The sequence below is a fragment of the Triturus cristatus genome, chromosome 4_1 (genome assembly GCF_964204655.1).
Source record: "Triturus cristatus chromosome 4_1, aTriCri1.1, whole genome shotgun sequence".
NCBI lineage: Eukaryota > Metazoa > Chordata > Amphibia > Caudata > Salamandridae > Triturus > Triturus cristatus.
This window is the reverse complement of record NC_140585.1, coordinates 1,177,779,884-1,177,806,082: the sequence shown is the minus strand read 5'-3', so window position 1 is coordinate 1,177,806,082 and position 26,199 is coordinate 1,177,779,884. Positions and strand designations below refer to the sequence as shown.

The 26,199-nt window shown below is 45.6% G+C and overlaps 1 protein-coding gene across 2 annotated transcripts in view; it reads right to left on the bottom strand.

The window, feature by feature from the left end:
* The window catches only part of PET100 (PET100 cytochrome c oxidase chaperone), a 148,027-nt gene that overhangs the window by 12,844 nt on the left and 108,984 nt on the right, over window positions 1-26,199 (bottom strand). For both annotated transcript variants that reach the window (XM_085654400.1, XM_085654399.1), the window contains exon 2: window positions 11,666-11,752. In XM_085654400.1, the coding sequence (XP_085510526.1) occupies window positions 11,666-11,752 (87 nt within the window). The remainder of the gene's footprint in view (window positions 1-11,665; window positions 11,753-26,199) is intronic.

The window sequence follows — 26,199 nt, the reverse complement described above, 5'->3', positions numbered from 1 at the left end:
TCAACTAGAGCTAAGAGCAGGAAGAATAAGTTACTTCCCTTTGAAAATTTTGTTTCGGGTTGATACTCTATCTGCTTGCAGATTCCTCACCTTTAAAATCTCCTCTAGGCGCCACGCTGAATACAGAAAATATGAAACAGCTCTCTGTCACCAACAGATGGCGCTGAACCTCCAACTTAACCCCAGAGACTCCCCAGATGTGGCTTAATTGAGCAGTATATGGTGCCACCAAGGGGTTTCAACCTCCGTTCACATCCTTTTTCTCTAAACTCTTAGAGGTGAAGACAAGATTCAAAGGAACACAGAAATGCAGTGCAAAAACAAACTGACCCTTATCATATACTCTTTGAAATGGGAAGGCGAGTGGGCATGTCGGTAAGGAATCTGCAGATATATAGAGTATTCACAAGAAACATCATTACCAAAGGTAAATGTGAGAAAGTGAATTATGAATGTGGGTAGAAGGAAGATCACTACACCTAATAAAGTCACTAACCTGTCCAGTCCAGTCAAAGGTTCCAGTAATTTAAACCTGAAGTAAACCGTTGGTAGCTGGGGCACAGAGCACACAGGCATAAATTAGAAACAAGCATTTGCAATGCAATAGGTCTCGCATTTACGTGAGTTTTAGCTATTGGCATTGTAAATGACAATAACTTTTATTTATGTTTTGGTTTTTAAAATGTAAATAAATGGACACACAACCCAGAGGGCAAATGAACGCGCTCCGGCCACACCCATCAAACTCCATGGCTCGATGCTTCTCCTTCTTTAGAAGGCTGTAAGAAAGGCCCCCTAGACCAACCATCGCTGAAAATTGCAGTGAGGACCAAGTGCGGGGCGCCAAACCATCACCAATCATTTGTATGCTGGTTGCTTAGGCAACCGTTTAAAATTTTGGGCCAATCACAGCCACCATTCATGCCAGCATTTCTTTACAAAGAGCTAAAGGGTAGCTTTAGAACCCCACCTGCTGGTGATGTATAAAAGAGTTTGTTTTTTTCAGCACACAGGGAGCACTCCAAGAGTCAAAATTAAAATGTGCCTAAGGAATTAAATCTATATCTACAAGTTGTAATGATCAAGGACAGCAAAAATCCAAAAAATCAAAAGCACCACAACAATATTATGCACACTCCAGCCAAAGGAACGAGCAACAGACCTCTCACCCCACATGGCCCTAAATAATCACCTGTTATGTTAGTAGACAGTGTATAGGAAGGAATGGAACCGGAAGCCTGACTGCCGCCTTCAAAGGGGTTGAGCCTGTGCACGTGCGCCAGTCAAGAAGGGAAATCAGGCAAATGTTTATGCTATGGGATTTCACATAATCGTCTTCTTAACTATAATATTAATTCTAAAGTCTATTTGATGAAATTGTAGACGTTTACAGAACGAGTTGTAGTTGTATCTGATTAATATTTTTGAAAAATGAATGTCTTACCAACCAAGTAAAGAAATGGCTGAGCAGTGCTGGTGATGATGGGCCTAAATAGCAGCAGAAACACAGATGTGATCAATAGTAACTTTACTCTCCCAGTGTCGGCCAGCGCCACCTAGCAGCCTCCTACTTTTAGGGAAACCCCAGGCACCTGGTGTTCCCTGAGCTCAGCCTTCAACCAGTTTCGGCCATATGATGCGGGAACTCAAAGGCCGAGTGCAATATATAGAATTATAGGTGGATAACAATGAATCATGAGGGTGGTTTTCGCCGAGTCGCTCGGAGTAGGGATGTGTAAGGAAAATGATGTGAAATTACACCTAATTATGCAAAATATAAATCCACCGTTTAGCACTATAATTGAGCAAAAAATGCATCCTTGCTTCAGTTTTTAAAGTGAAGGCGCAAAAATAGCACACAAAAAACACAAGTTCCTCCAAAAAACAGCTTGGTTTTTCGTGACGTTCTCTAGCTTTTGTGCTTATTATTTCGCCATGAGCTGCAGCGTAATTACACCATGCGGTGTAAAACCGGAATTTCCCTTAACAAGTGCAAAGCTAAGCTCCCAAAATTATACGGATTACACCGGTGTAATTTAAATTTTGCCCGGGCCTAGTCTTGGGCACAATAAAACGGACAGTGAGAGCGAAGTCACTTGGAACCTTGAGGTGGAAACATTCCCCTAATTCACTTGCTAGACGGTGGAACTACGCCCCAGAACTGCACTGCCCGCTGCCCTGTAAGCTTGCACAAATAAGGTCGCCAAATGATATTCGAGACACCTATTCACTAATAGCCCACTTCGTGTGCGCCTAGAGCACCCAGTCAAGGCACTTTGGCGGCCTAGGCAAGGACCAGTGTTTGTACCCCACCAGTGCTCGTGCACACGGATAAAACATTGCAGGGCTACAGGGCAGATGTGTCACTGACGCCTCAAGGGGGCGCCATTGATCGCCCGTGCAACCTACATTTAGAAACTGACCCGCCCTGCACATGGGATGACGTAGGCACACACATGAGCCTGGGAGTAAGACGTGAACTATTCAGCAAGACAGCTCAGTAGATTAGGTGCCTGCCGCATAGATAGATATATAGATAGATGTACGTGTAACCAGCAGGTCACGGGATGGGATCGCTTTCTGCTGCCTCGGCCTCTCATTCTCCCAGCATCGACTCGAGAACATGACAAGACCCATGTTCTGAAATACAGTTTAGTCTCTGGGGGCGTTAAGGAAGGTGGTGCACACGGTACCCGTGATCCGAAGGGCGACGCTGAGGCAGGTGGTCCAGCTCCCGCTTTTGTGCTCAGAGAGGATTGGATTGGAATTGCATTTCTATTGCACTTACTACCTCTGACGAGGCGCGCGTCAAAGCGCTTTATGCCAGCAGCAATGCTCCGGAAGCCATGTTCGGTGGTGTTTTTTCTCACTGCCTGTTGTTGGGTCCTACATGACAACATTTGAGGAGCACAGGCTGATTCACGGGTCGTCTGATGGCATCGGAAACAAAATAGCGCGTGAGCCGAACGCTTCAAACGCGGCTCTTTTGAACAAGTGAGGCCAAACACAGCGCCACCTGCACAGACAGACACAACACGGACGGACAGGAGAGACAAGTGAGGCCAAAAACAGCGCCGCCTGCACAAACATACACAACACGGACGGACAGGAGAGACAAGTGAGGCCAAACACAGCGCAGCCTGCACAGACAGACACAACACGGACGGGCGGGAGAGACAAGTGAGGCCGCAGTATCAGCACAGGTCGCACGGCTGCTTTCAAAACAAGCCGCGAGTGGTGCGCGAGAGCGCGCACTTTTGTGTGAGGGAGCAGGCCATCTGTTTTGCATGATGGCGCACAAGTCTGGGCACGATAATGCAAAACAGATGTCAGCCGTGCGGGTAACAGACACCAATAGGCCGTGGGCGGGGCAAAGGCGGGACATGCGCTCGCATTTGCCCAATTGCGTGCTGTCTTTGTTAGAAGACGCACGCAACGCCCAATAGCCTGTAACAAGAACAAAACCACACGCACAAGCGTATGGTCAGCTTTCAGAAGCCCCTACAAGAAGTCTTGCGCTGCGCGAGCAGTTCTACTCACTGCAACGCTAGGCGCGAGACCTAAAAAAGTGTAAAGCACTTAGAAGTACGAAAACTGTTTAAAAGTTAAAAACATAACACAATATGTATGCCATTCCAATTTATAAAAGAAAGAAAAATTTATAAGCAAAATTACAAGAACAAAACAAAAATCTAATAAGGGGAACAAGAGATATTCATTTTTTTAAGATATAAGTGGAAAAAGCACCAAGAAAAAATACAGGGCCAATGAAAGTCAACTGTTGCAATAGACCAGGACCAAGGTGCAATTTCAGTATGAACACAATGTAGTCCATGTCTGGCACACCATGTGTATAGGTCCCGGTAAATGTCTGGAAGTCAAAAAGTTCAAAAAAAGTATCTTTGATCTGGAAGAAAATGTTCAAAAGTTTCCAAACTTTCTTCTGGTGACAAAACAACCACGGGACTACAAATCTAACACTTCCAAGACCTTTAGGGGTGGCACTTAGAGACTCTCAGTGTCAAGCCAAGGCCAGTAGTAGGATCCAGTCCAGGTCCACTTGCTACTGGTCAGCTAGGCACTTTAGGGAAAATGCCTCTTGCAGCCTATTGTGTCCCTGTAGCCACACAGAAGGTCAGCCAGATGACCATTGGAGTCCACTGCTTTGCCTTAAGTACAAGTGTGAACAGGACCAGCCTTACAGGTCTCATCACAGTTCTCATACAGCACGTGCAGTCCTTCTTCTGTTATTTCACATGTCCTGAAAGTGTTTTGAGGAAGGCTGGCTGAGGCTTCTGCTTTGTAGGATTCATAAGCCTGTGGGTTGGGGAGCCCCTCAGACATGCCTGGTCCCTTTCCGACTAGTGGAGAAATGGTCCCAGGCCCTGGTCTATCTACTTTTACAGTAATTCCTGTTTGCCTTTCTGCAAACACACCCAAAATGCAATGCATCAATGAAAATGCACAATGGCCAAAGGCTTCATCAATTCCAGACGTGGGCTCTGAATGCTAGGGGTTTGTATGGAAGTGAACTATGGAAATCACAAGTGTCCACACACATCTAACATTAAAATACAGTTTGTAACAGGCCCTGCACACACAACAAGCCAGGAGATGGAAGTCTGGGTGGACATAAGGAGGGTCCTTCAGCAACCAGACAGGTTCTGCCCCTTTTGAAGGGTGCAGAAGTTTTGTATGTGCCTCAGGCAGACCTGCCATGCAGGATTTAACTCTGTGGTGTCAACAGGAGGGGCATAGCCTCACCCTTTAGGTGAGCTCAAAGGAGTCATTCTTGTACATTCAGGTTGACCTGTCAATCACAAGTGACCTATTGTGTAACTCCCAGGAGGACTTTGACACCTCATTCACATCTTATGTAGGCCAAGTACAGACGAGGAGATGCTAGAGAGTTAATGCAAATTTGCTTCCAGGGACTTCGAGCAGGGAAAAGCTAACTTTTCTTTAAGTAACCTTTCCCTAATATTTATTAAAATACCCACCTTCACCATTCAATTGGATTTTTAATAACTGTTAAGAATAGGTCTTTCTTATCTTTCTAACTGGAGCTACAGTATTACTATTTTAATCTGTGCTCTTGATTTTCTACCTGGGGCAACTCGGCCTTCCACAGTGAAAAATACATGTACCATACCTTGTAGGCTACGATGCCTACATAGGAGTGACTTACTAATATTTCAAAGGGAGGGTTTTATCTGTCATAAAGGGTTACTTTAGTTTGTTGCACTGCAGGCTTAAACCACAGCAGTCACACTACAATGGTAGTCTTGTAATCATGTTTTCCTTGTCACCCTAATGAATGGCACAATAAGTGGTGCAGTTCTTACACCATATACTAATGCCTTTTAAGAAATGTTAATACACCAGTGAGGGATTACCCTTCTTCAGAGCTCATCCACGGGGAACTAGAAAGCAAAGCCGCAGTGTACAGAGTCTAAAATGAAGCAACATAATTCATTAAAAAATGAGGGTGATTATTAGGGGTGGGCGGAATTTGCGAAAGCGACTTTCGCAAATTATCGCGAAAATGTTAAAAATCTCCGCAAACAAGCGGAAATATCGCGAAGATGCGGAAGTTTTTTTCCCGCCCGTTCGCGATATTTTTTGCATGGTTGCGGGTCGCTAACTTACCCCTGCGGTTGCTCGCGGGCGCGGCCATCTTGTTTTCAGTTGTCTCGCGGTGCATGATCGCGAGCAAAAAGACGTGATCGCGCGACGCATGACGTCACTGCGGACGCGAACTGTCGCGAGACAGCGCAAATGGCTAAAACAATACAACATCTCATGGAGAACGCGACCGGATCGGGAAAACTTGTCGGCGAACGCGGGGATTCAGGTAAGGCGATCGCGCGAGAATGTATTATTTTACAGCGCGAGCAAGAACCAAATTATCGCAAAGCTGCGGAATGCGGAAATTTTGACATTTCCGCGCTCTCCGCGGAACGCGGAAATGCCAAATTATCGCAAATTCCGCAAACGGAACGGAAATTTTGCCCAGGCCTAGTGATTATGCAAAAAGAGGTATTTTCTCACAGTAAGTAATTCTTCTGCAAATTCTTCACCTCTTGAAGCAATACCACAGATATAACACCCAGAATGAAGGCCTGAAGAGAACTGTGTCATGGAGACCCATGAAAGCAATCAGCCCCGTAAATCCAAGCTGGAATGAAAGACAAACAACAAGGAACAAGCAACCCAGCATAGCAATCCAGCTAATACTCTTGCCACCACTAGCAAGCAGGACGGGGGAAAGAATTGGTTAGCCCTGGCAAGAGATTTAGTGATGCAAAAATAGATATCTGCCTCCTTCAAGGTCCAAACTCATAAACTGTAGGACATAAGAATACCCCTCATGTCTAATTTCTAATTGTAATACATTTCTATTTTTTTAACCAACGTATAAGGAAAGAAAGGGACCTGAAAAGATCCAACAAATCACAACGACTCCACATAAATAAAACTACATGTAAATCGAGATTCCACTAGGAAAGCCATGACTTGAGACACACCAGGTGATGACAAACTCGCATTTTCATCCCCCAAACACCACCACCACCAAAGGAGAAAGGTGAAATACATAAGTCACAGAAATCTGTCAAAATATTCGGAACACCATGACTGGACAAAAAATGGGTAATCCTATGTGGCAGAAGTATCCAAGCAGAAGGAGGAAACAGAAGTGCCGAAATAGCACACACCTGACCAAGGCACTGCCTTCAATAGAGGCGCTAGCATGACTGAAACAGCATAGACAGAAATGAGGAACATCAGAGCAAAAGTTCTGATATTAACCGTCATAGATAACCTGATCAACCACATCTGAAAGAGAATGCCAAGGCCCAACCAAGACTCAACTGAGGACCCACCTACACTGGCTATGAATTTCTACAAGATAGACAGAAGTATCCCAACATCTGCTCCTGCTACACTTCGGCAACGATACCTACAAGTCAGGCCTATCTCCTACCTCAAGAAGAAGCCAGTGCGACGATAACCTAATAGCTAAAAGTTGATGAAAACATATCATCCCTCTAACCCCCAAAGGTGGTTGGCGACCATACACAAAATACCCCAAAAACATAGCAGACTACCATGAAGAAGTTGGTCCATCTCTCTCTCAGCACAAGGGAGAGAAACCCTAGTGAGAGAACAGCTGAACTGAGAAGGAAGGATTACTAGTTCAAATACCTGCAAGCCAAATGAGCAACCACAGTGTAGCTTAAGCACCATTTCTTACTGTGGAAGAAATGGACATCCATGAAAGAAGCAATCACAAACCAAATACATTGAACCAGAAGGCAAAGCTTCATCATGTACCACTGGAGACCTTTCTATCAGGAATGGTTCCTTTCCAGAAGAATTACATTTTGTCATATCATTTTGCCTGGGAATTAGGCACCAGACGATCAAAAGGGAGACAGCACAAGTGGGCCCTACTGCATGGTAACCTAAGGGGAGACTCAGTGCACACAGCACCATTCCCAATAGTTCCATCCTTTTAAACCTATTCCTCAAAGAAGCATTTAACATGGTCTGACAGGGAAAGTCGGAGATGAAGATAACACAAACTGTAGCTTCTGGTCAGGGTGCCCTATGAAGACACCACATCCCCACCAAGTACGGGAGGGCAGGAACAACTGGTGTGTAGTTTAGGAGTGTTGGTAAAGCCTGTATGTAAGGTTAAAGACCAGTAAGACGACCAAATCGCCTGCAACATCCAAGTGCTATGTTTGCAACAGACAGTAAACTCCCCGATCAGGCATTAGCCCCCCCTCCCCCGCACCCCCTTCAGGCCCCCTCTCCTGCAGCATGATCTACGATTAGGGAAGTACGCTTATTAAAAAGTTGACATCCATCAAAGAACGCATCCAGCACATTTGCATGAGTATCTCACTGAAGGCCCAAGGAGCTCAACCAGACTCATCTACAAAGGACCACCAAGGAGCCCATAAATGTAGCCACTGAGCCAGCAATGTTATAAAATCATCATGAACCTATTGAGCAAAGTGGCCTCTCATACAATCCAGCAAGAGAGGAACCACCAGCCGTGCCAACTCCTAGAGAGCATGCAAGTAATGTATCAAGAGGCACATGGTATAGGACTTAAGAGCAAAACTCCCAAAGCAAAACAATTTTTGATCAGTTCTGCCCAGAAAAACTCCCAATCAGCTGGAGAAGGTAGGGAAAGATCAGCACACACATGTAAAAACTGAGAACCGATAGCTCTATGCGCTATATAGCTGTGAGTGAAGACAAAAAAGCCAAGTCCCCCAGGATGGTCAGTGACGGTGAGCCACCTTACAGTGGAAGGGTTCGGCAGACACTGATCTATTCTAAACTAAAATGACAGAGTCCAATCATACCTCGTTAAAAGGCATATTTGCCCAGTGTCCAAGTGTAGATGTGATTCCAGGACCTCAAACCTCTTTGCTCAACACCTCCTTGAAAGATAGATGGGACTGACAGGAGGCAATCTGGATTCATCGCACCAGAGGTGTTGAGGTTATGTAGTGTCTATGGCACAAATCGGAGAACTTCCTGAGTTCGAACAAGAACATTGAGAATCTACACCCGCCTCTACTTTTAGGGCTGTAAAGTTTGCAACCAAGTCTTGTGAAGGACCATAAAAGTATCAAAAGAAGAGATCCTCATGTTTCCTGAGAACGAAGTCAATGACAACATCGAAGTAAAAGGCGAAACAACAGCTGTCAATGCGGGACTCTGTGTAGGAATAAAGCACTACACTACGGTGGGGCGCTTCTGGAGGTACACAGTGGCTTGAGGGTGGATATTACTTACTCTTTGAGAAGAACCATGGTGGACCCACCACACATACAGGCCACCATCCCTGTGGTCCTCTTGTTTCATGACTGGCCAGTATAAAAAACTTTTTGTATTCTATAAACACTGTGATTAGAGTGATTAACACCTAGGGTCCTGATGAATGCCCTGGAACCCCTTTTGGGGACCACATGCGGGCAGAAACATGTTGATCATTGAGAGGGGTATATTTGGTTTACAGCCTTGGTCCTCTTTCTAACCCTAACCCATTGGACCTACAGAACAAAGTAATTTTGGCCCCCTGGAGGTAGTTTTAACCAACACTACACACTGTATTTTTCACTAGCACTCTGTCCCTCACTGACCTCCTTTCCATCGCTCATCAAAACACCTCTGCTCCTCCCATTTAAGGGATTTGTAGCCCACACCATGGACCTCACAGTCCTGGTGTGAGGAGGGGACCCAATGATTAAGCACGTCACCCTCGGGCGAGTGAGGGTTCTCGTCCTAAAAAGGATCTCTTCCATGAAAGACTTGATCACACACATACTTATCTAAACAGGTTACAGTTCCGGGTTATGGACAAGCCTTTAGCCCTTTTCGCACCACTAGACTAGGCGTACTAAGTGTGAGTTGCATGTAATAGTGGGACTGGTAAGCGTCTGGTAGGGACAATCCCTAGATCCCCAGTGTGAATATCAATGCAGAGGAGGTGTCAGGCTCACAGACAGAGTTGACCAGTGCCAGGGAAGAAGCCGCAAGCAGGCACTTGAGTGAAATAGCCAAAAATGCTTTGGGATCTGAAGGTCTAACATAGGAAGGTGGAGTAGGGTGGAACAGAGTTAAGAGGTTGGGTGAAAGTCACCACCTCAACAGGGCCAGCCTCAATAGCCAGAAAAGCCAATAGTGGAGTTGGTAGCATGGAACTTTGAGCCGGAACAGGGAAGGGCACCAACATCAGGCTCATGTTCAGCAGAGCTGGACATTGAAGATGCAGTTGAGGTCAGAGAGCGACTCCGCCGATCCAAAGCCCTGTCCCTGAAGGGAGCTGGAAATCCACATGTAGAAGAGTCCTCAGCAATGTAAGTCCTAAACTAGAAGCAAGATACTTACTTATGAAAAAGGCCAGTTCAAACTATCTATACTGTGATTTTGACCCATGTAGAGGCTGGGGCTCATGGTGGCCTCCAGATGTGTAGTAACATCCTTCCCGGTCTTCTATCCATCCCAAATTCAAAAAGGCGTGGTCCAGGAAAGGCCCCAAGACGTGCACCAGACTTGACACACAGATATCATGTAAGCCCGAAGAAGAGTCCCAGAAACTGCAGGAAAGATACGCACGGCAACTTGATCTCTACTTCTGTTGCATTACCTCTACGTCTCGCACAGCAGAAAATATATAGGCTAATTTGGGAACAGAGACCAACTCCAGGTCCACATCAAAAACAGAAAAATGCAGTAAAACAGAACTTAAGTTAGAGTGCCAAAGTGGCACCACATGTACAGCCCTGTGACATCACACCAAGAGAGGCCTCGGACTCAGATGAGTTGGCATTTCCTGCTGGTGCAGGAGAACTATTTTAACTTATTTGGATCCAGTTTGGCTCCTGCAGGAAACTCAAGAGGAGAGGAATCTGCATGTAGAAGCATCCACCAGAAAAGGACCTTTTAAGTTTATTATGACACCCAGGACAAAGTTCTTGTAGCAGGCCTTGCTCAAATATCCAATAAGTAGCCTTTTTATGACAACAGTACAAATGCAATAATGACAAACTATAGCCATATCTGTTTCTGCATCCTTTTTGGGTGGACTACTTTCTGCAGTGCACCAATGCATGCCAGGAATTTAGATCAGTCGGCAAACTTGTAACACAGCTTCTGTACCAATATGAAATAGATCTGCCGTGCTCGGAATCAGCCTCAAAGCTGCATGTAGTGCTCTATTAAGTATTTGATGTAAATAAAACACCTTTACCCCAAGTTTTCGTTCTCTGCTTTGAGCTCAATTATTTGACTCATATAAAGTGTGATTTGTTTGTACGAATTCTCTCCTGTGCGATTTTATTTTTAGTAGAGGTGCTTACCAGCTCTCATGGGATGAGCAAAGGACTATCTCCGCAATACAAAAACCATACTGATGCCACAAGCTTTTATTGTACAAACATTACTTATTGTGTTGTTTCTCATTATTACTATATAACCTTATTATAAGTGTTGTCCGCGATCCAAACTTTCGTGCATGATATGGGATTTTCCTCTAGTATAAAATTTCAAAAATCAGAAATACAACCTTCCAACTGGCACCTTACAACACTGCTCTACTTAGATTAAACGCTAGAATGTTCAGCTAACCTGACTTTAGAAATTAATGCTTTATATGGGTTTTTTTTCTTGAATTGATTGGTCTTCCTGCAAGATCGCCTCCTTTCAAGGGGCTTATGCTTGAGTGACTGTGAAACCAAACGGAATGACAATTTACTTCACTAATAGTCCCAGCTGCTTACCGCCAAGTTCTTGAATAAAGGTAAATCTAGCCTATAAAGTATAGTGAACTGTTCATTTTATGCATACAGTGCACCTTACAAGGACCTCACAAATCGGTGTGTAGTTGAGAAGTGGAGATATACTATTAGACATATATTTATTTAAAAAAGAGCAGTGTTAGTCATTTGTAGTCCTTCTATGCTAGGCTGCAATATGCCACCACTAGCTGGGGTTATAAACCAGCTCCGCAGCTTTTGCCACTGTTTTCACTGGTGGGAATCTATGAAATGTTGAGAACGGTCAGCAATGCTTGTGGCATAGCAGCACTGTTGTTTTTAGTAACGGTAACTGTGACAGCTTAACCATGTGGGTAGATACTCGCCTTTCGTTTTACTACATACTCTTCAAAGTACTCAGCTTGGTTGGAAATCCAGAACATGGTAACTGGGAACGACAGGTAGAGCATCATCTGTAAGAAAAGATAGAACATGGAATTTGTGCTGCACCGCAATGCTTACATCACATTCATGAAAACAGTACTGGGGACCAGTGGTGGTTTAACTACTGCTCCATTGCACATCTCTAAGCACACTTTGGTGCGTGCAGATCTTCACACAGCTCAAGAAGAACCTCCACCAGCACACATTCACACAGCTCCTAACATCGTCCTTGTTTATCCACACACAACCTCAAACAACCAATCTCATACTGCCCTCGGCTTTATCTCCTAACCCACAAGATACCCTCACCTTACCTAAGTAAACATTGACAGTCTCAACACAGCTGCAAAAATCCTTAGCCTTACGTAAATCTACCAGATCACTTTTTGTTTAATAAGTAGGCTACTGCTATTTAGGCAACACTATTGCTTCAGATTTATCACAATCAATAACCTTTGTAGATAAACAGGGGTTTTAATTGTTAGCTGGTAAATGCCAGTGCTAAGCATAGAAGGAGAATCACAAAAAACCCTAAGCTGGCTTTTGCGGTGTTTGGAAATGCATTTTTCACAACTCCTACTGTGGTTACTGACACAGTGTTAGTGAGGTTAAGGGTAATTGTTCCCGTTATGTACCGTGTCTTCAGCCAGAAACCTGTAATAACATCATGTCAGAGCCACAGACACCTCAAGAACACTGTGCTTAAACAAGGGCATCCGCGAACAGCAAAACACGTGGAAGATTTCAACAGCGTACAAAACATGATAAAAGGGAGGGACATCAATTAGGCAATTAAACGAAGCACTGCCAAAAGCCCAAATAATTGAAGGAAGAGCCCTCTAAGATTTTTGCACAAGAACAAACTTGGTCTCCACCATCCACACAGTCCTGAATGACTAAGTTCCCGTCAAACAACTCCAATATTCAAGAAACCTAGGATTGGCTTTTGTTGCAACAAATCCATAAAGTAATTGACAGAATGAAAGAAACAAGCATTTACAATGCAACGGTCTCGGCATTGTTAAAGTTAGAGCTATTGGCATTGCTCATGACATTATTTTTGTTTATGTTTTTGTTTTTAAAACATTTACAATGTCAATAGCTTAATCACTCTCAAATGCGAGACCTATTGCATTTGCAGCCACACACAGAGCCACACACACAAAGCCACCCACATACACAGAGCCACTCACATAGAGCAAGAAAGACCATGAAAGGCGCTGCGTGTTCTTTCACTGTTACGTTAATGGAACAACTTAGTAAAAACTTGTGACCATAAGAAGTAGGAAAATAAAACAATTTTGTGACATTAAAAACTCCAGGTAGATCACTGTCCGGCCGGGTAAATGTTAAACAGCCACGCCCTGTTGACATGTTAACCCTAGTGATCTGCGGGTTAGCTGTTAAGCGGGCTAAGCTTGAATACTTTCAAACTCGGAGAGCAGAACCTTCACAAACCTAGTGACTAAATGCAAGGTCCCAGGGACCTCCTGGTAGGATGTGCGTGACCTGGGCTGCGTGTGAGGATAGACATTTCTTATTTATTTGACGTGAGCCCATCGACGTCTGGGGCGGAAGTGGTACATAACATGATATGTGGTTGTGTCAGGGAGCACATGTACAAAGGTGCTGATTGTTTGTGAGGGATGTGTGCACTTGCCTGCGGTTGGTGTTTCTAGGGCAGAGTGTAGTGCTTGTGTGTGTTTGACAGTGAATTGACCACCCCATGTGCGGAGAGGCCATTGAGTGAAGGCTCCCGGGCCCCCTATGAGCGAGGCCGGCCTCTGAGGCCCCAGGAGGGTGGGCTCGGAGGCTGGCCCCTGACATATTAACTTGTCCCTTTGTCGGGGTCTCTTCATCCACTCCTGCCTTTCATGGCCCTTGTCGCAAGCTAAAGCATGAAAAGCATGGGGGAGTCCAGGGGGCAGGACAGGCTTTCACGTGGTAATGGCGCTGCTGATGAGCCATCGGGGAGAGATGATGGACCCTAAGAGATGTTCACGGCCCATTAAATGCGTGTTTGTTGGACGCAGGCCGTCTGGGGGAGCGGGAAGCCGGTTCCTGTCCATCTTCTGCGGCCATACCTCCGGGCCGCTCTGCGCCTTCTGTTTGCCCCCTGCCTGAAAGGTGACAGGCGGGAGGTTTACATGAGTGCTGGGGCTATTAGACCCATATCCCTTCCTGGCCTCCCTGCTGGGGCCGCTGCTGCCCCACCAGCGCTGCCCAGGCTCCCCGCAGGCCCCTTTTCTCCCCCTGTGACGGGCCTCAGCACAGAGAGCACCAGGAAATGCCACGAAGGGGCAGAAAGGCCCAGGCAACAAAAGCAGCAATCACTGCCGCGTAATGGCGTCATTACCAGCCGATTCAAAGCACAGAGCTTTATTGGCATGACAAATATAAACATTCATGTTTGGGACAATGGCGAAGCGGTCGTGCTGGCTGGCAGTCTGCACAGGTCAGGTTGGGCACATGCGGCTGCAGGGCCAGAGGACGAACCAAGGCCCAATGGAGAGACGCTCGGTCTGTGAAATGGGGAGATCTGGGCAGTAATCCCGGCGTCCTCACTTACAGAACATGTGATTCTGGGCAGATTCACTTATCCACCTGTACTTTACTTCCACTAACTGTTGAACTGAGTCAGATCTGTAAAAAGTGATGTATTGATCCCCCATATAAACAATCCTCCCCATTCCCGCCTGCATCACCCGTCTCTGCATTCTGTCCATCAGTTGTTCGTTTTGCGTCTTTCTAAAGAAGCCAATAAGATAACCTCAGTGAGCTAAGGGCTTGCTCACTAGATTTGCTTGTATTGCACAATCACCTGCTCAGTATTCCACAGGTCTGGCTGAGCCCTTAGTCGTCCAGAGCATGATATATCGAATGCCATTGAGATGTACAAGTCAAACACTTGTTAATAATGGTGCTGTAAAACCGATAAGTGCGGGAGCGAGTTCTAGATTTGTTTTTTTTTCAAAATTTTATGTTGTAAGGTGTACTTTCTCTCATTCATTTCCACACACATGCAATGTCCGAGTATATGTGAACAGAATTCCTTGTTTGCAGTTTCAGATAAGGGGCATGAGATTGAATGGTCCGGATGCCTGACCCCTTCTGAGCATTGTTATGTTATATATAGCACACAGCCTGGCCTCGTAGTGTTTTGGATCCTGCGAGCTTCCATCCACACATTACGCAGCTTTCGCACAGGAGCATGAGATGGGCCCGGATGCTTACGCCGTGGATGTGACCAGTAATGTTTCCCCTCACCACAAACGAGACAAAGACGGCGCACCACCCCGGTTGTTGGATTAGCAAGGGTCGCATATATTTGACATTCTTCAAACTTAACATGCAATTATGCTTATATTTACAGTATCAAAGCAAATTATAAAATGTATGGTCATAGTTATCACCCAGGACTTTAAGGGTTAATCGTTGCATTCTGTTTCATCTGTTCACATCCGGTGAAACCATCTGTTCATTGGATGCCGGCCATGGACAACGGCCCGCCCGGGCTCAAGGCTCACTCTGCCGCCATCCGCCTGGCACCAGAGCTCCTACCATAGGGGTCAAAGGCGCCTTGCTCTTCCCACAGCTTGATATCGTTTAGCTCACCCCTGGGGACAGGACACAGACTAAAACTGCCCAAGTGAATACCTAGGTGAAATGCAAGCATGAACAACATTGTTACCTTAACGCTAAGACAAGAAAACAAAAATAGTGCTTCACTGGCAAACTCTGTAAAAGTGGCGCTAATGTGTTTGGGTGTTAATTAAAATCAATCTTGCCAGTTTGCTACCACTGTCTTACTTTATTTAGTTATTTTTCATATTTGTAACCTTTTATTCCAGATGCTGCACCTTAGAATTAAAATACGACATTTCCAGCAAAATGATGTTCTTTTTTGGATCCATTTCACAGGGGAGCAAATAAAAGAAAGTAGAGTAAAGAGAGTGAGAACCCCATCTTGAAGTCAAGGTTTTCAGTAAGAGAAGAACTGCTAGACAGAAAGAGAGGGAGGAATGAAAGAGTGGGGGGGCAGCTGAAGCGGCAGAGCAGAAGCAGACACTGTATTTTCCTTCTCTAAGTAAGAAGGAAAAGACAGAGTCCTGTTACTTCTCTGCCGCCCGTCCTCGAACGCCAGGAAAAGCCGAGCTTGAGGGGTGAGGAGGAGGGAAAAGAGTGTGGGGGGGGCAGCTAGGATAACATTACAGCTACCGTAACCTAGGTCCACAATGTGATGGTAGCCGCTTTGTAAGGGGGTAGCGCTTTGCTTAATATAAGTATGTGAAGGTACAGAGGCAGAAATTCGGGGACGGCGTTTAGTTTTGGTTCATTGTGGAACCTTCAGCCCTAGTTCTAGAGAGCTCGCCGCCCACTGGCAGTGTGGCAGAACACGCCACGTTATTCTAGGCTATGATGGAGTATTCCACGCCCAAACAACGCTTTCTGAGAAGGAAGCGTACTGTGAGAGCAATAGGAAATCATGAGCAATTTCACTACAAATGCACGACAAATAAATTCACTGCAGTTATGGGGGAGTGGTTTATAAAATGCACATTGCTACAGCGATTGAATGTTGTCTTAACCCCTTCGCCGCGGCAGGAATTCCGCCGCGGCGCTGGGGGGGGTTTGGGGGTAGCGCGGTGCTCGTGACGGAACCGCTCCGTCACGAGCCACGGTTGAGCTGCGCTCATGACGGAGTGGTTCCGTCACGACTCCGCCCACTGCGCTAATCGCCCGCACAGGCGGGGAATTAGCGCCGCGTGGGCGGAGCGTCCGCCAACGGCCGTAGCATGACGGAACCACTCCGTCATGAGCACAGCGCAACCGTGGCTCATGACGGAGTGGTTCCGTCATGAGCGGGGAAGGGGTTAAGCTGCAATATTTCATGTTTACATCTCTACTTGGTATATTAAAAGTATAAGTTATGTGTGATTGTTTTGGAAAAAGGCCTGTAAACAAGAATTTAGCATTGCAGTTGCTTTTATGTGGCGCTCCAAAGCCCACCGAGAGGAGCCTAAACTGCGGGATGCTGAGAAACCTAACGCGGGTGCACTATAATCTGGAGAATCGGATTTGCTATTTAACGCTTTTAGGACAGGTACCGAAAGTCTTCCTAGTGCCGTTTTAATTGCAGCTTTGTGTACGTCAGAGTGGCACATCACCCCAGCACGCATTTTATCATGTTTAAAAGTCTAAAGGCCTCCAGAGGTCACATTGAGATCAGTTTCAGGCTGTTTATGGTGGGGTGCGTTCTCTTCAAGCAGCCTCAGGCGGCCACACAAGGAGAGCGGCCAGATCTGGAAACGGGCATTAGATTGGACTTTCTCTGGACGTTGTACTGTACATTGTGTTTCTTCGCCTGTGTTGGCACAGGCGAGACTGCTCTGTGGAGTTACTTGGGGTTGTCCCGTTGGCTCTCCTGTGACTAGTTTATAGCGATCCCTCCATAAGTCAAAGTTCTCAAAAAGATGTACATTTCCAAATGCGCTGATCATTACATTTGGTAAGTAACTTTAGAAGTGCTATCTAAAAACATGCATTTATGTATATAAGCTTAAATGTAGGCGTAGCATTTAACAGAAAACCTAACTGAAAAAGAAGAAAATGCCCCCTCGCCACTTGAACACCGCGGGGCTGTTCGTGTCAGCATGGGTTAGGGAGTACAGCCTCTTGTGTTGTAGATTAATAGTGTTACTCTGAAAGGTTCAAAATGTTTCAATAACAATAGGCCCTGGGGTGCCCTCCCTTCACTGCAGGTTCCAATGCGGCTATAATAGCAATGCTCGCTTTGCCAGTCATTGGTAAATTTTGACCCCCCCACTGCAAAGTGTCTGGTTAACACTTTTGTCCCAGTTAATAGTATAGCGTTCTAAGTCATGCAAATGAAACTAAACTATACCAACCTACTGCATATGGCGAATGACATAACAAAAGGGTAGCGCGTTGAGTTTCGGAAATCAAATTGAAGGCACACTAGTGGTTAAGAACCCCCTGGTCTCACCCCCTCTAGAGGCATCAGCATAACACCGTCACACAGCGAGAAGAAATGCACCTTTGTGACCTGCATCCAAAGTGTTAGCGCTTTCTTCATCTAAAAAGTTTATACTAACAAAACCCAAGCTTGAAGAGCAACGTGCTTTCTGTAAGGGACGTGGCCCCGGTGCCATCAGTCTAGATCACAGTTACTCATAGTGCGGCCCGCATGAACCATGTGAAATGCAAGCAGGAACAACATTGTTACCTTAACGCTTTTACTCACCGGACTTGAAACGCCGATCCAGCAGCAAGGAAGAGGCGACCCCACGTCCGCTCCGACCGCGCACAAAATGGTCGAATCTTCCGACGCTAAAAAAAAAAAAAACAACACGCCCACCGTGTGTAAAAGGGGCGGAAAGGGGCTGGGCTTCAAAAAAGTGAAAGAAGTGAAAAAACACGCCCCCGAATCGGAAAAAGACGGGGCTTGTTTGGAGAGACAAAGCTCTTCTCCAAAGGCTGACCATCATTTAAGAGGCCAGCCAATGGAGAAGAGGGAAGAAGAGGGGCGGGTTAAAGCCCCACTTCTGAAAACATTAAATCTCGCGAGCGAGACTGCGCAAGCGCAGCCTTCGCTAGCCAAGACCTAAAAAAGCACCAGGCCTAATCTCATACCAAATGGATGCTTAAATATCTCCAAATATGGTGGCTTCCCCTACTTCAAACAATTTTCACTGACTGTGCATCCAAACTGTTATTTCCGATCTCCTGGCGCAAGTATCATACTCCCACTATACAAGAAATTACCTGTACAGAGCCCTACTTCCTACAGACCGAAGAGTTGATGCTGGAGGCAAGATCTTCACCAAAATAATTCTCCACAACCGACAACAGACTGATGGCAATTAGCTTACTAAGCCCTACCAGGGAGGTTTTCTTAAGACCCTTGTCACCAGTGGACCATGTTTTAACCTTAACAACACCAAATGGAGAAATACACTTAACATAAGAAAGGCTGCCTATTCGCTGCGTTCATGAACTTTTCATCTACCCTGAGAAGGCATCTCCAACCATGTACACATACACATATCTGAGATCATAAACAACGAGGACAAGACACTTTTCCGTATGACAAGATGTAAGATCTTAGACCTACAGCATTGCAGATGTTTCTCAGGGAAAAGGGACTCAAATCTAAATGGATGCAACTGTGGGAAATCTAAGAATCTGTACCACTTCCTTTTTTGGTACAAAGTCCTGCGGAAGAGTATTCTATGTAAAGCCTCAAAGGACTCAAGCATCAGAAACTATGAAGAGATGACACTGTATCTTGGAGGGAACCAATCAACCAAAACATAGCCACAGTGGCTTGCTTCCTAAAGGTTATGATGAATGAGAGACAACAAAAAAATGCCATCGTTATGGAACAAGAATACAACAAAGGCAAAGTGGCCCGAAAATGCTTGAAAGGCTAATAACACCAAAAATGGACCTTCAACCTAGGGACTAATTAGTTGCATGCAACGCCAAACCCTCTCTTCTTCCAATCTAAAACATATTGTCCCCATTTTTTCCCAAACATCAGCAACTCACATAAGCGAAAAGGGAAGTCAGAGAGTTGTGGAAGAACTATCAGAGCAACCAAAGAAATCCTAAAGGAAGCCGCAAAGATCTACTACACGTAAATGGACTGCAACCTTCACTCAGCTCACCTTAACTTGGTGACCGTTCAAATAGATGGGGAGGCAGAGCATTCTCGGTCTCGGCAGCAAGGCGGTGGAACTTGCTGTCAAATTATCTGTCTGGTATTAAATTACACTCTCCCTTCAGAAAAGTCTTAAAGACCTGGCTTTTCACGCTATAGGGAATCCCCCTTTGCGTTTCTGCAATTTTGTTAGTTGGCTATGGCTGAAGCGGACCACTTAGACTACAGTGCCTTGACGCCTACGGGAAATTGGCGTGCTCTATCAATCTTGCTCAAATCAAATCCAGAAAAAAAGCCGACCCGACGAAACTCGTTGAAAAATGTTTCCCACATGAAAGCCTCAGATGAACTTTCATTGCCCACTCGGCTCTGATTGCAACTATTGCCAATCACACCTTTCTGTTTATGACACATTCTAAGTTCACGTCCTGCTCTGATCAATTCCTTTCTTACGCCTGCATCACCATCCCCTGCTAATTAAACTTGCTCTGCAGCTGCAAACGTTTTATTTTTGTGAGTAAAGGCGCTTGGCTGACCGAATGCAACAAATAAAATTGATCTGAATTGATTACACAAGGATATCTGCTTATGCTGTTGCCTTAATGTACCATGTGTGATACTCTCCAAAATGTCGCAAACGGGATACAAGAGCAAATTAAAAGCTGTGCACAGTGACCACATTCGATCATGGAAATTATATCTCATGAATTTATCTGGGCCAGAGGCCACAAGATCATTTCCTCTGATTAGGATCCCTTTTCATGGTTTGTGATTTTCTATTAACTCATTCACCGGCAGAACTGTAGGAATTTTGGTAATTCTGCCTTACTCTTGTAACTTGGAATTATGGACTAATTCAAATTCTGCTACTCCACTGGTGGAATTAAATTATCCAGTGGTTTCTAAACTTTAGAAACCATTGCATACCACTCAGCACCCATGTATACCTGCAGTGATTAACTTTGAACCACTGCAGAGTATTAAGGGGCGAATGTCGAGTAATATGCAGTGGTTTTAAAGTTTAGAACCCACTGCATACCACTCGATGTCCTTACATATTACTAATATAATATAATACAAGTTTTATTAGCCACTTGTTGCCCTACATAGTCTGAAGTGATTAACGTTTAATCACTGCAGAGTATGTAAGGGCACTGAGTAGTATTTGGCTTGGCTATTTTCACAGCGCAAAATGCACCTTCGCATCCATTTTTGGACACAAGGGTGCATTTTGCACTATGAAAATAACACCAAATACTCAATCAATCTGTTTCGAAATTCTGCAGTAGAGTTTTATTGTAATTCAGCATAATTCTCCGGAATCAAACTCCACGAATTCCACCCACCACTAGCAATGAGACATAATTTCCAGTGATGTCACAAGTTTGCAAAAAAGTGGTTTTGAAACCTACAAAACCTGGACTCATTTTAATTAGAGAATGTTGTCAAGTTATATAGATCATGAGAATGCCTCATGCTGGAGCTGAAATAGTTCTCTGCAGTCTCCCAAAACCTTAAGAATGATGTCTCACACAACGCACATACCACAACCAATACTTGAATGTCCTGCACCGCATTCCCCTATGCTGCACATGCACAACCAGCACATAGTCACTCCCCTGACTTGTTAACACATATGCTCAGCCCTGCAATGAATGCATTACATGAACTCAGTGACTCTCTCCTAAGAATTGCACTCAAGACAGACCTTGCACAAGCACATACTGAATCAAATCTGAAAGCCACCACTCACGCACTCATGCACATGTATGCAATGCCATATCCCTGACCCCAAAGTCCCCACCCCATCTTTCTGCTCACGAGTAAAAATGCTCATTCTTAGAAACAGATAAGAGGGAAATGTAGGAAAATAAATAGGAGGATTTAAATTTTCACATTAACTTATATTGACGCACAGTCAGTATTAAGCAACAGAGCAGTATAATAAAGCAATTTGTGGCTCTAAAAATTACATCTGGCTTCTTCTATTCATTTGATGTAAATCTTTCTCTGGCCAAAGATTGGTATGTAAGCACCAGCACACTTATACAGTCCTGTCCTTCACTTACAATATATTATAGGGACTGATTGTGGACTTCCTTGATCAACTGAAACATATTAGGATCAGGGTGACCAACTTTCCATTAACCCTTAGCAGCACACTTTGACATGCAGCCACACTTTACTCACCCCGAGACATCAGATGACATTTGTTGGGGTGCGGGGAACTGAGAGTCACAAAGCACATTTTTGTAGTTCATTCTAAAGACATCTCCTCTAAATCAGGCCGTTTTAAAAGATATCACTCTGCCAGAGATTAAGCATATCTTCCTCAAATGCTATTCATACAGTATTTGAGTAATAATCCCTTGACCACCTCCTGGAGCAAGCCATGGCTGCTCAATAGTGCAACTTTTGAGAACCAAGTTCAAAAAATGATCAGCTTTGGAAGCCAAATGGAATATAATAGTCTTAAGCTTTAAAACACCAGTGGTAAATATCAGAATCTAACAAGCACACTGCAAAGTAACCACCTGCTGCCACAGGACCTGGTCCAATGGGTAAGTTTTAGCCATGGAACAAGCATACTTGACAACTAAAAGCATTACCCCTACTCCTAACTATGCTGGAAAAAAAACACTGTTTTCTAAAGCTGTGCAGGGCCCACAACACAATATTTCACTGGGAAGGGCAGTCCCTTGGCCTTGCCATGCAAATTACTGCCACCGTAGTTGTGGTCTAATGGACTGGTTGGAAATGAGAACCTGGGGGCATGTTTTTGAATCCCGGCCAACCCATTTTGCCTAACCGTGTGCTCTTGGGCAATTATTTTTTTAACGTATTCCTCTACACCCTTTTTAGAAATAATGGGAGTATTTAGAATACATTTAAAAGCCCCACCTAACATGAAGTTCAAAAATGGACTGGAGTGGCAGAGGTGCCCAAATTCATGGTATATTCACCAAAATGCAATATGGTAGCAAATGAACATCCTTTGCAGAAAGTAGCAGTATGTTACAGTCTCAGATCTCCTATTTTAACAAAGTGATGGATCTTGGGCAAATCTACTGATCTTAATAGTTGGCACTTTAAAACATGCAAAATAGAATAAACACTCACCAAGGACATACTCCCAGGACTGGCCCCCCACATAGTTTTATTTCACACATTTGGGCTGTTTAACTCACACATTTAGGGCCTGATTACTGACCACCATCCTGGTGGGAAATGGGATCGCCTGACAAGGCAGTCGTAAAGTGTATATTTTGTATTCCGACAGGTGCTGCGGGCTGCAGCACACGCCGCAGTACACAATATGCACCCCGTGTATATCCCTGAACTATGTGACAGGCAGCATGCTGTGCCTGCCACATGGTGCAGGGATATGTTGGGGGGCACCGTAGGTGCCCCCAAGGGGCCAGGTCAGAGTGCCAGGGGGGCCCGCTACAGGCCCCCAATGTCCCTTTCCGTCTGCCTTTTCATGGCGGTTAAACCGTCATCAAACGGCTGGCGGTAAGAGACAATGTAATCCCTACACCGTCACTATTGTAGAGATATAAGTCCCTGCGAAGGCCCTACGGGCTCCGTGAGCCCATCAGGTCCATGGCGGTCAGTCTCTACGACCACCCAACATCCGCCCGCCATCCTAATGTGGCGGGCGGAAATCAGTATTGCGATGGTGGTGGGACCGCCACCGAGGCGCTGTCTGTGTGGTCCCACCGTCATCGTAACCAGGCCCTTAGTTTTGTTACTGGAAGTGGATGTGTTTGCATGTCAATAGCTGAACATTCTCCATAACCTGCATTGCTCAAGAACCCTCCTATGCTGCAGCTCCGCCATACCAGCCACAGATAGGTACCTCTTGTACAGCTTATAGAGTGCTGAAGTTGATCTTCCTTTCAAACCGTTAAGTGTCAGGGAATCAAAATATGGGGCTTCTATGTATATAGAGGAGTTTATTCTAGGCGTTAAATATATATATATCACCAAAACCGATTTCCTTCTGCTGAAGTAACCAGGAGGGACACAGCGGGGATACCAGGGAACAGAACTTTATTGAGAGCAATGGCATGATGCGTTTCGGCGTAATGCCTTTATCAAATTCCAAGAACCAACAAGTTCCCTCACCAGCTGCTTTTAAATGTTCACTTCTCCAACGTCGATAGCGACAGTCCAGCTGAACCGCATTCACTTAATGAGAATCCACCGTAGTCTGCATCGGCATACTACAGTTCCCAGCAAGCACTTCCCTGGCTTGCTTGGTAAGTTTCCCATCGCGGCTTGGTCCCGTAGTGAGCGCTGGAAGATGACAGGTTTGCAGAGAGTGAAAAGCACACTTTAGGTGAAAAACCAAGTTGCTGCTAAAAATAGAGTCTCTCCCTTGGTCCCCAACGCCCAGCCGCATAAGTCAATGTCCATAGTGCCCTGAGACTTTGAAAATATTTTCTTGGCCTCTCTGTGAAATCACAGACTGTAATTACAGCGGAGCAAAATTGGCCTTGGTTAGCGGCGGTCTGGAGCCATCCAGTACCCTGGAAATTGCCACAGAAGTTGCCCTTGTTGTTCCAGACACTTGTTGGGCGGGTCCCCCTAGCGCGCCAGGGGCAAGCGCGCAAAATATCACCATAACCGATTTCCTTCTGCTGAAGTAACCAGGAGGGACACAGCAGGGATACCAGGGAACAGAACTTTATTGAGAGCAATGGCATGACGCGTTTCGGAGTAATGCCTTTATCAAATGCCAAGAACCAACAAGTTCCCTCACCAGCTGCTTTTAAATGTTCACTTCTCCAACGTCGATAGCGACAGTCCAGCTGAACCGCATTCACTTAATGAGAATCCACCGTAGTCTGCATCGGCATACTACAGTTCCCAGCAAGCACTTCCCTGGCTTGCTTGGTAAGTTTCCCATCGCGGCTTGGTCCCGTAGTGAGCGCTGGAAGATGACAGGTTTGCAGAGAGTGAAAAGCACACTTTAGGTGAAAAACCAAGTTGCTGCTAAAAATAGAGTCTCTTCCTTGGTCCCCAACGCCCAGCCGCATAAGTCAATGTCCATAGTGCCCTGAGACTTTGAAAATATTTTCTTGGCCTCTCTGTGAAATCACAGACTGTAATTACAGCGGAGCAAAATTGTCCTTGGTTTGCGGCGGTCTGGAGCCATCCAGTACCCTGGAAATTGCCACAGAAGTTGCCCTTGTTGTTCCAGACACTTGTTGGGCGGGTCCACCTAGCGCGCCAGGGGCAAGCGCGCAAAATATCACCAAAACCGGTTTCCTTCTGCTGAAGTAACCAGGAGGGACACAGCGGGGATACCAGGGAACAGAACTTTATTGAGAGCAATGGCATGACGCGTTACATACAGGAGCCCATTTGAGGTGATGCCACACGACTTGAGTAAAGCTCACTTTTCTTTATTGAGTGCCTGCCAGCAGGCACCCTTTCAGGAAACAAAACATCTTTGCATAATCCGCCAGACGCGTTTCAGGAATAACCTTTCATCAGTGGCGTGGTAAAGATGAAAGCGCTGTCGCGCACAGTCTATTTGAACACCTGCCACAGTGGGCGTGGTCCAATGGCCTTCTGGGTGTTGTAGTGCGCAAATATTCTCCAAGTGGATGCGCTCTCATGATTAAAATAAAACCAAGTTTAGATGTACAACGTTCTGAAGGGGACCTGCCCCGCTTTGTAGCAGTCAATAGGAGCTGAAACGTGCACCAACCTGCACTGGTGTTAGCTTCACGTCGTCCCGTTGAAACCGCACCCTGTGGTGCAGTCACGAATCCGCTGTGACGGCGGCGGGCCTCTCCTCACGACCGGGATCGGCCGTTATTAATTCCAAAACATACAGGAGCCCATTTGAGGTGATGCCACACGACTTGAGTAAAGCTCACTTTTCTTTATTGAGTGCTTGCCAGCAGGCACCCTTTCAGGAAACAAAACATCTTTGCATAATCCGCCAGACGCGTTTCAGGAATAACCTTTCATCAGTGGCGTGGTAAAGATGAAAGCGCTGTCGCTCACAGTCTATTTGAACACCTGCCACAGTGGGCGTGGTCCAATGGCCTTCTGGGTGTTGTAGTGCGCAACTATTCTCCAAGTGGATGCGCTCTCATCATTAAAATAAAACCAAGTTTAGATGTACAACGTTCTGAAGGGGACCTTCCCTGCTTTGTAGCAGTCAATAGGAGCTGAAACGTGCACCAACCTGCACTGGTGTTAGCTTCACGTCGTCCCGTTGAAACCGCACCCTGTGGTGCAGTCACAAATCCGCTGTGACGACGGCGGCCTCTCCTCACGACCGGGATCGGCCGTTATTAATTCCAAAACATACAGGAGCCCATTTGAGGTGATGCCACACGACTTGAGTAAAGCTCACTTTTCTTTATTGAGTGCTTGCCAGCAGGCACCCTTTCGGGAAAGAAAACATCTTTGCATAATCCGCCAGACGCATTTCAGGAATAACCTTTCATCAGTGGCGTGGTAAAGATGAAAGCGCTGTTGCGCACAGTCTTTTTGAACACCTGCCACAGTGGGCGTGGTCCAATGGCCTTCTGGGTGTTGTAGTGCGCAAATATTCTCCAAGTGGATGCGCTCTCATGATTAAAATAAAACCAAGTTTAGATGTACAACGTTCTGAAGGGGACCTGCCCCGCTTTGTAGCAGTCAATAGGAGCTGAAACGTGCACCAACCTGCACTGGTGTTAGCTTCACGTCGTCCCGTTGAAACCGCACCCTGTGGTGCAGTCACAAATCCGCTGTGACGGCGGCGGGCCTCTCCTCACGACCGGGATC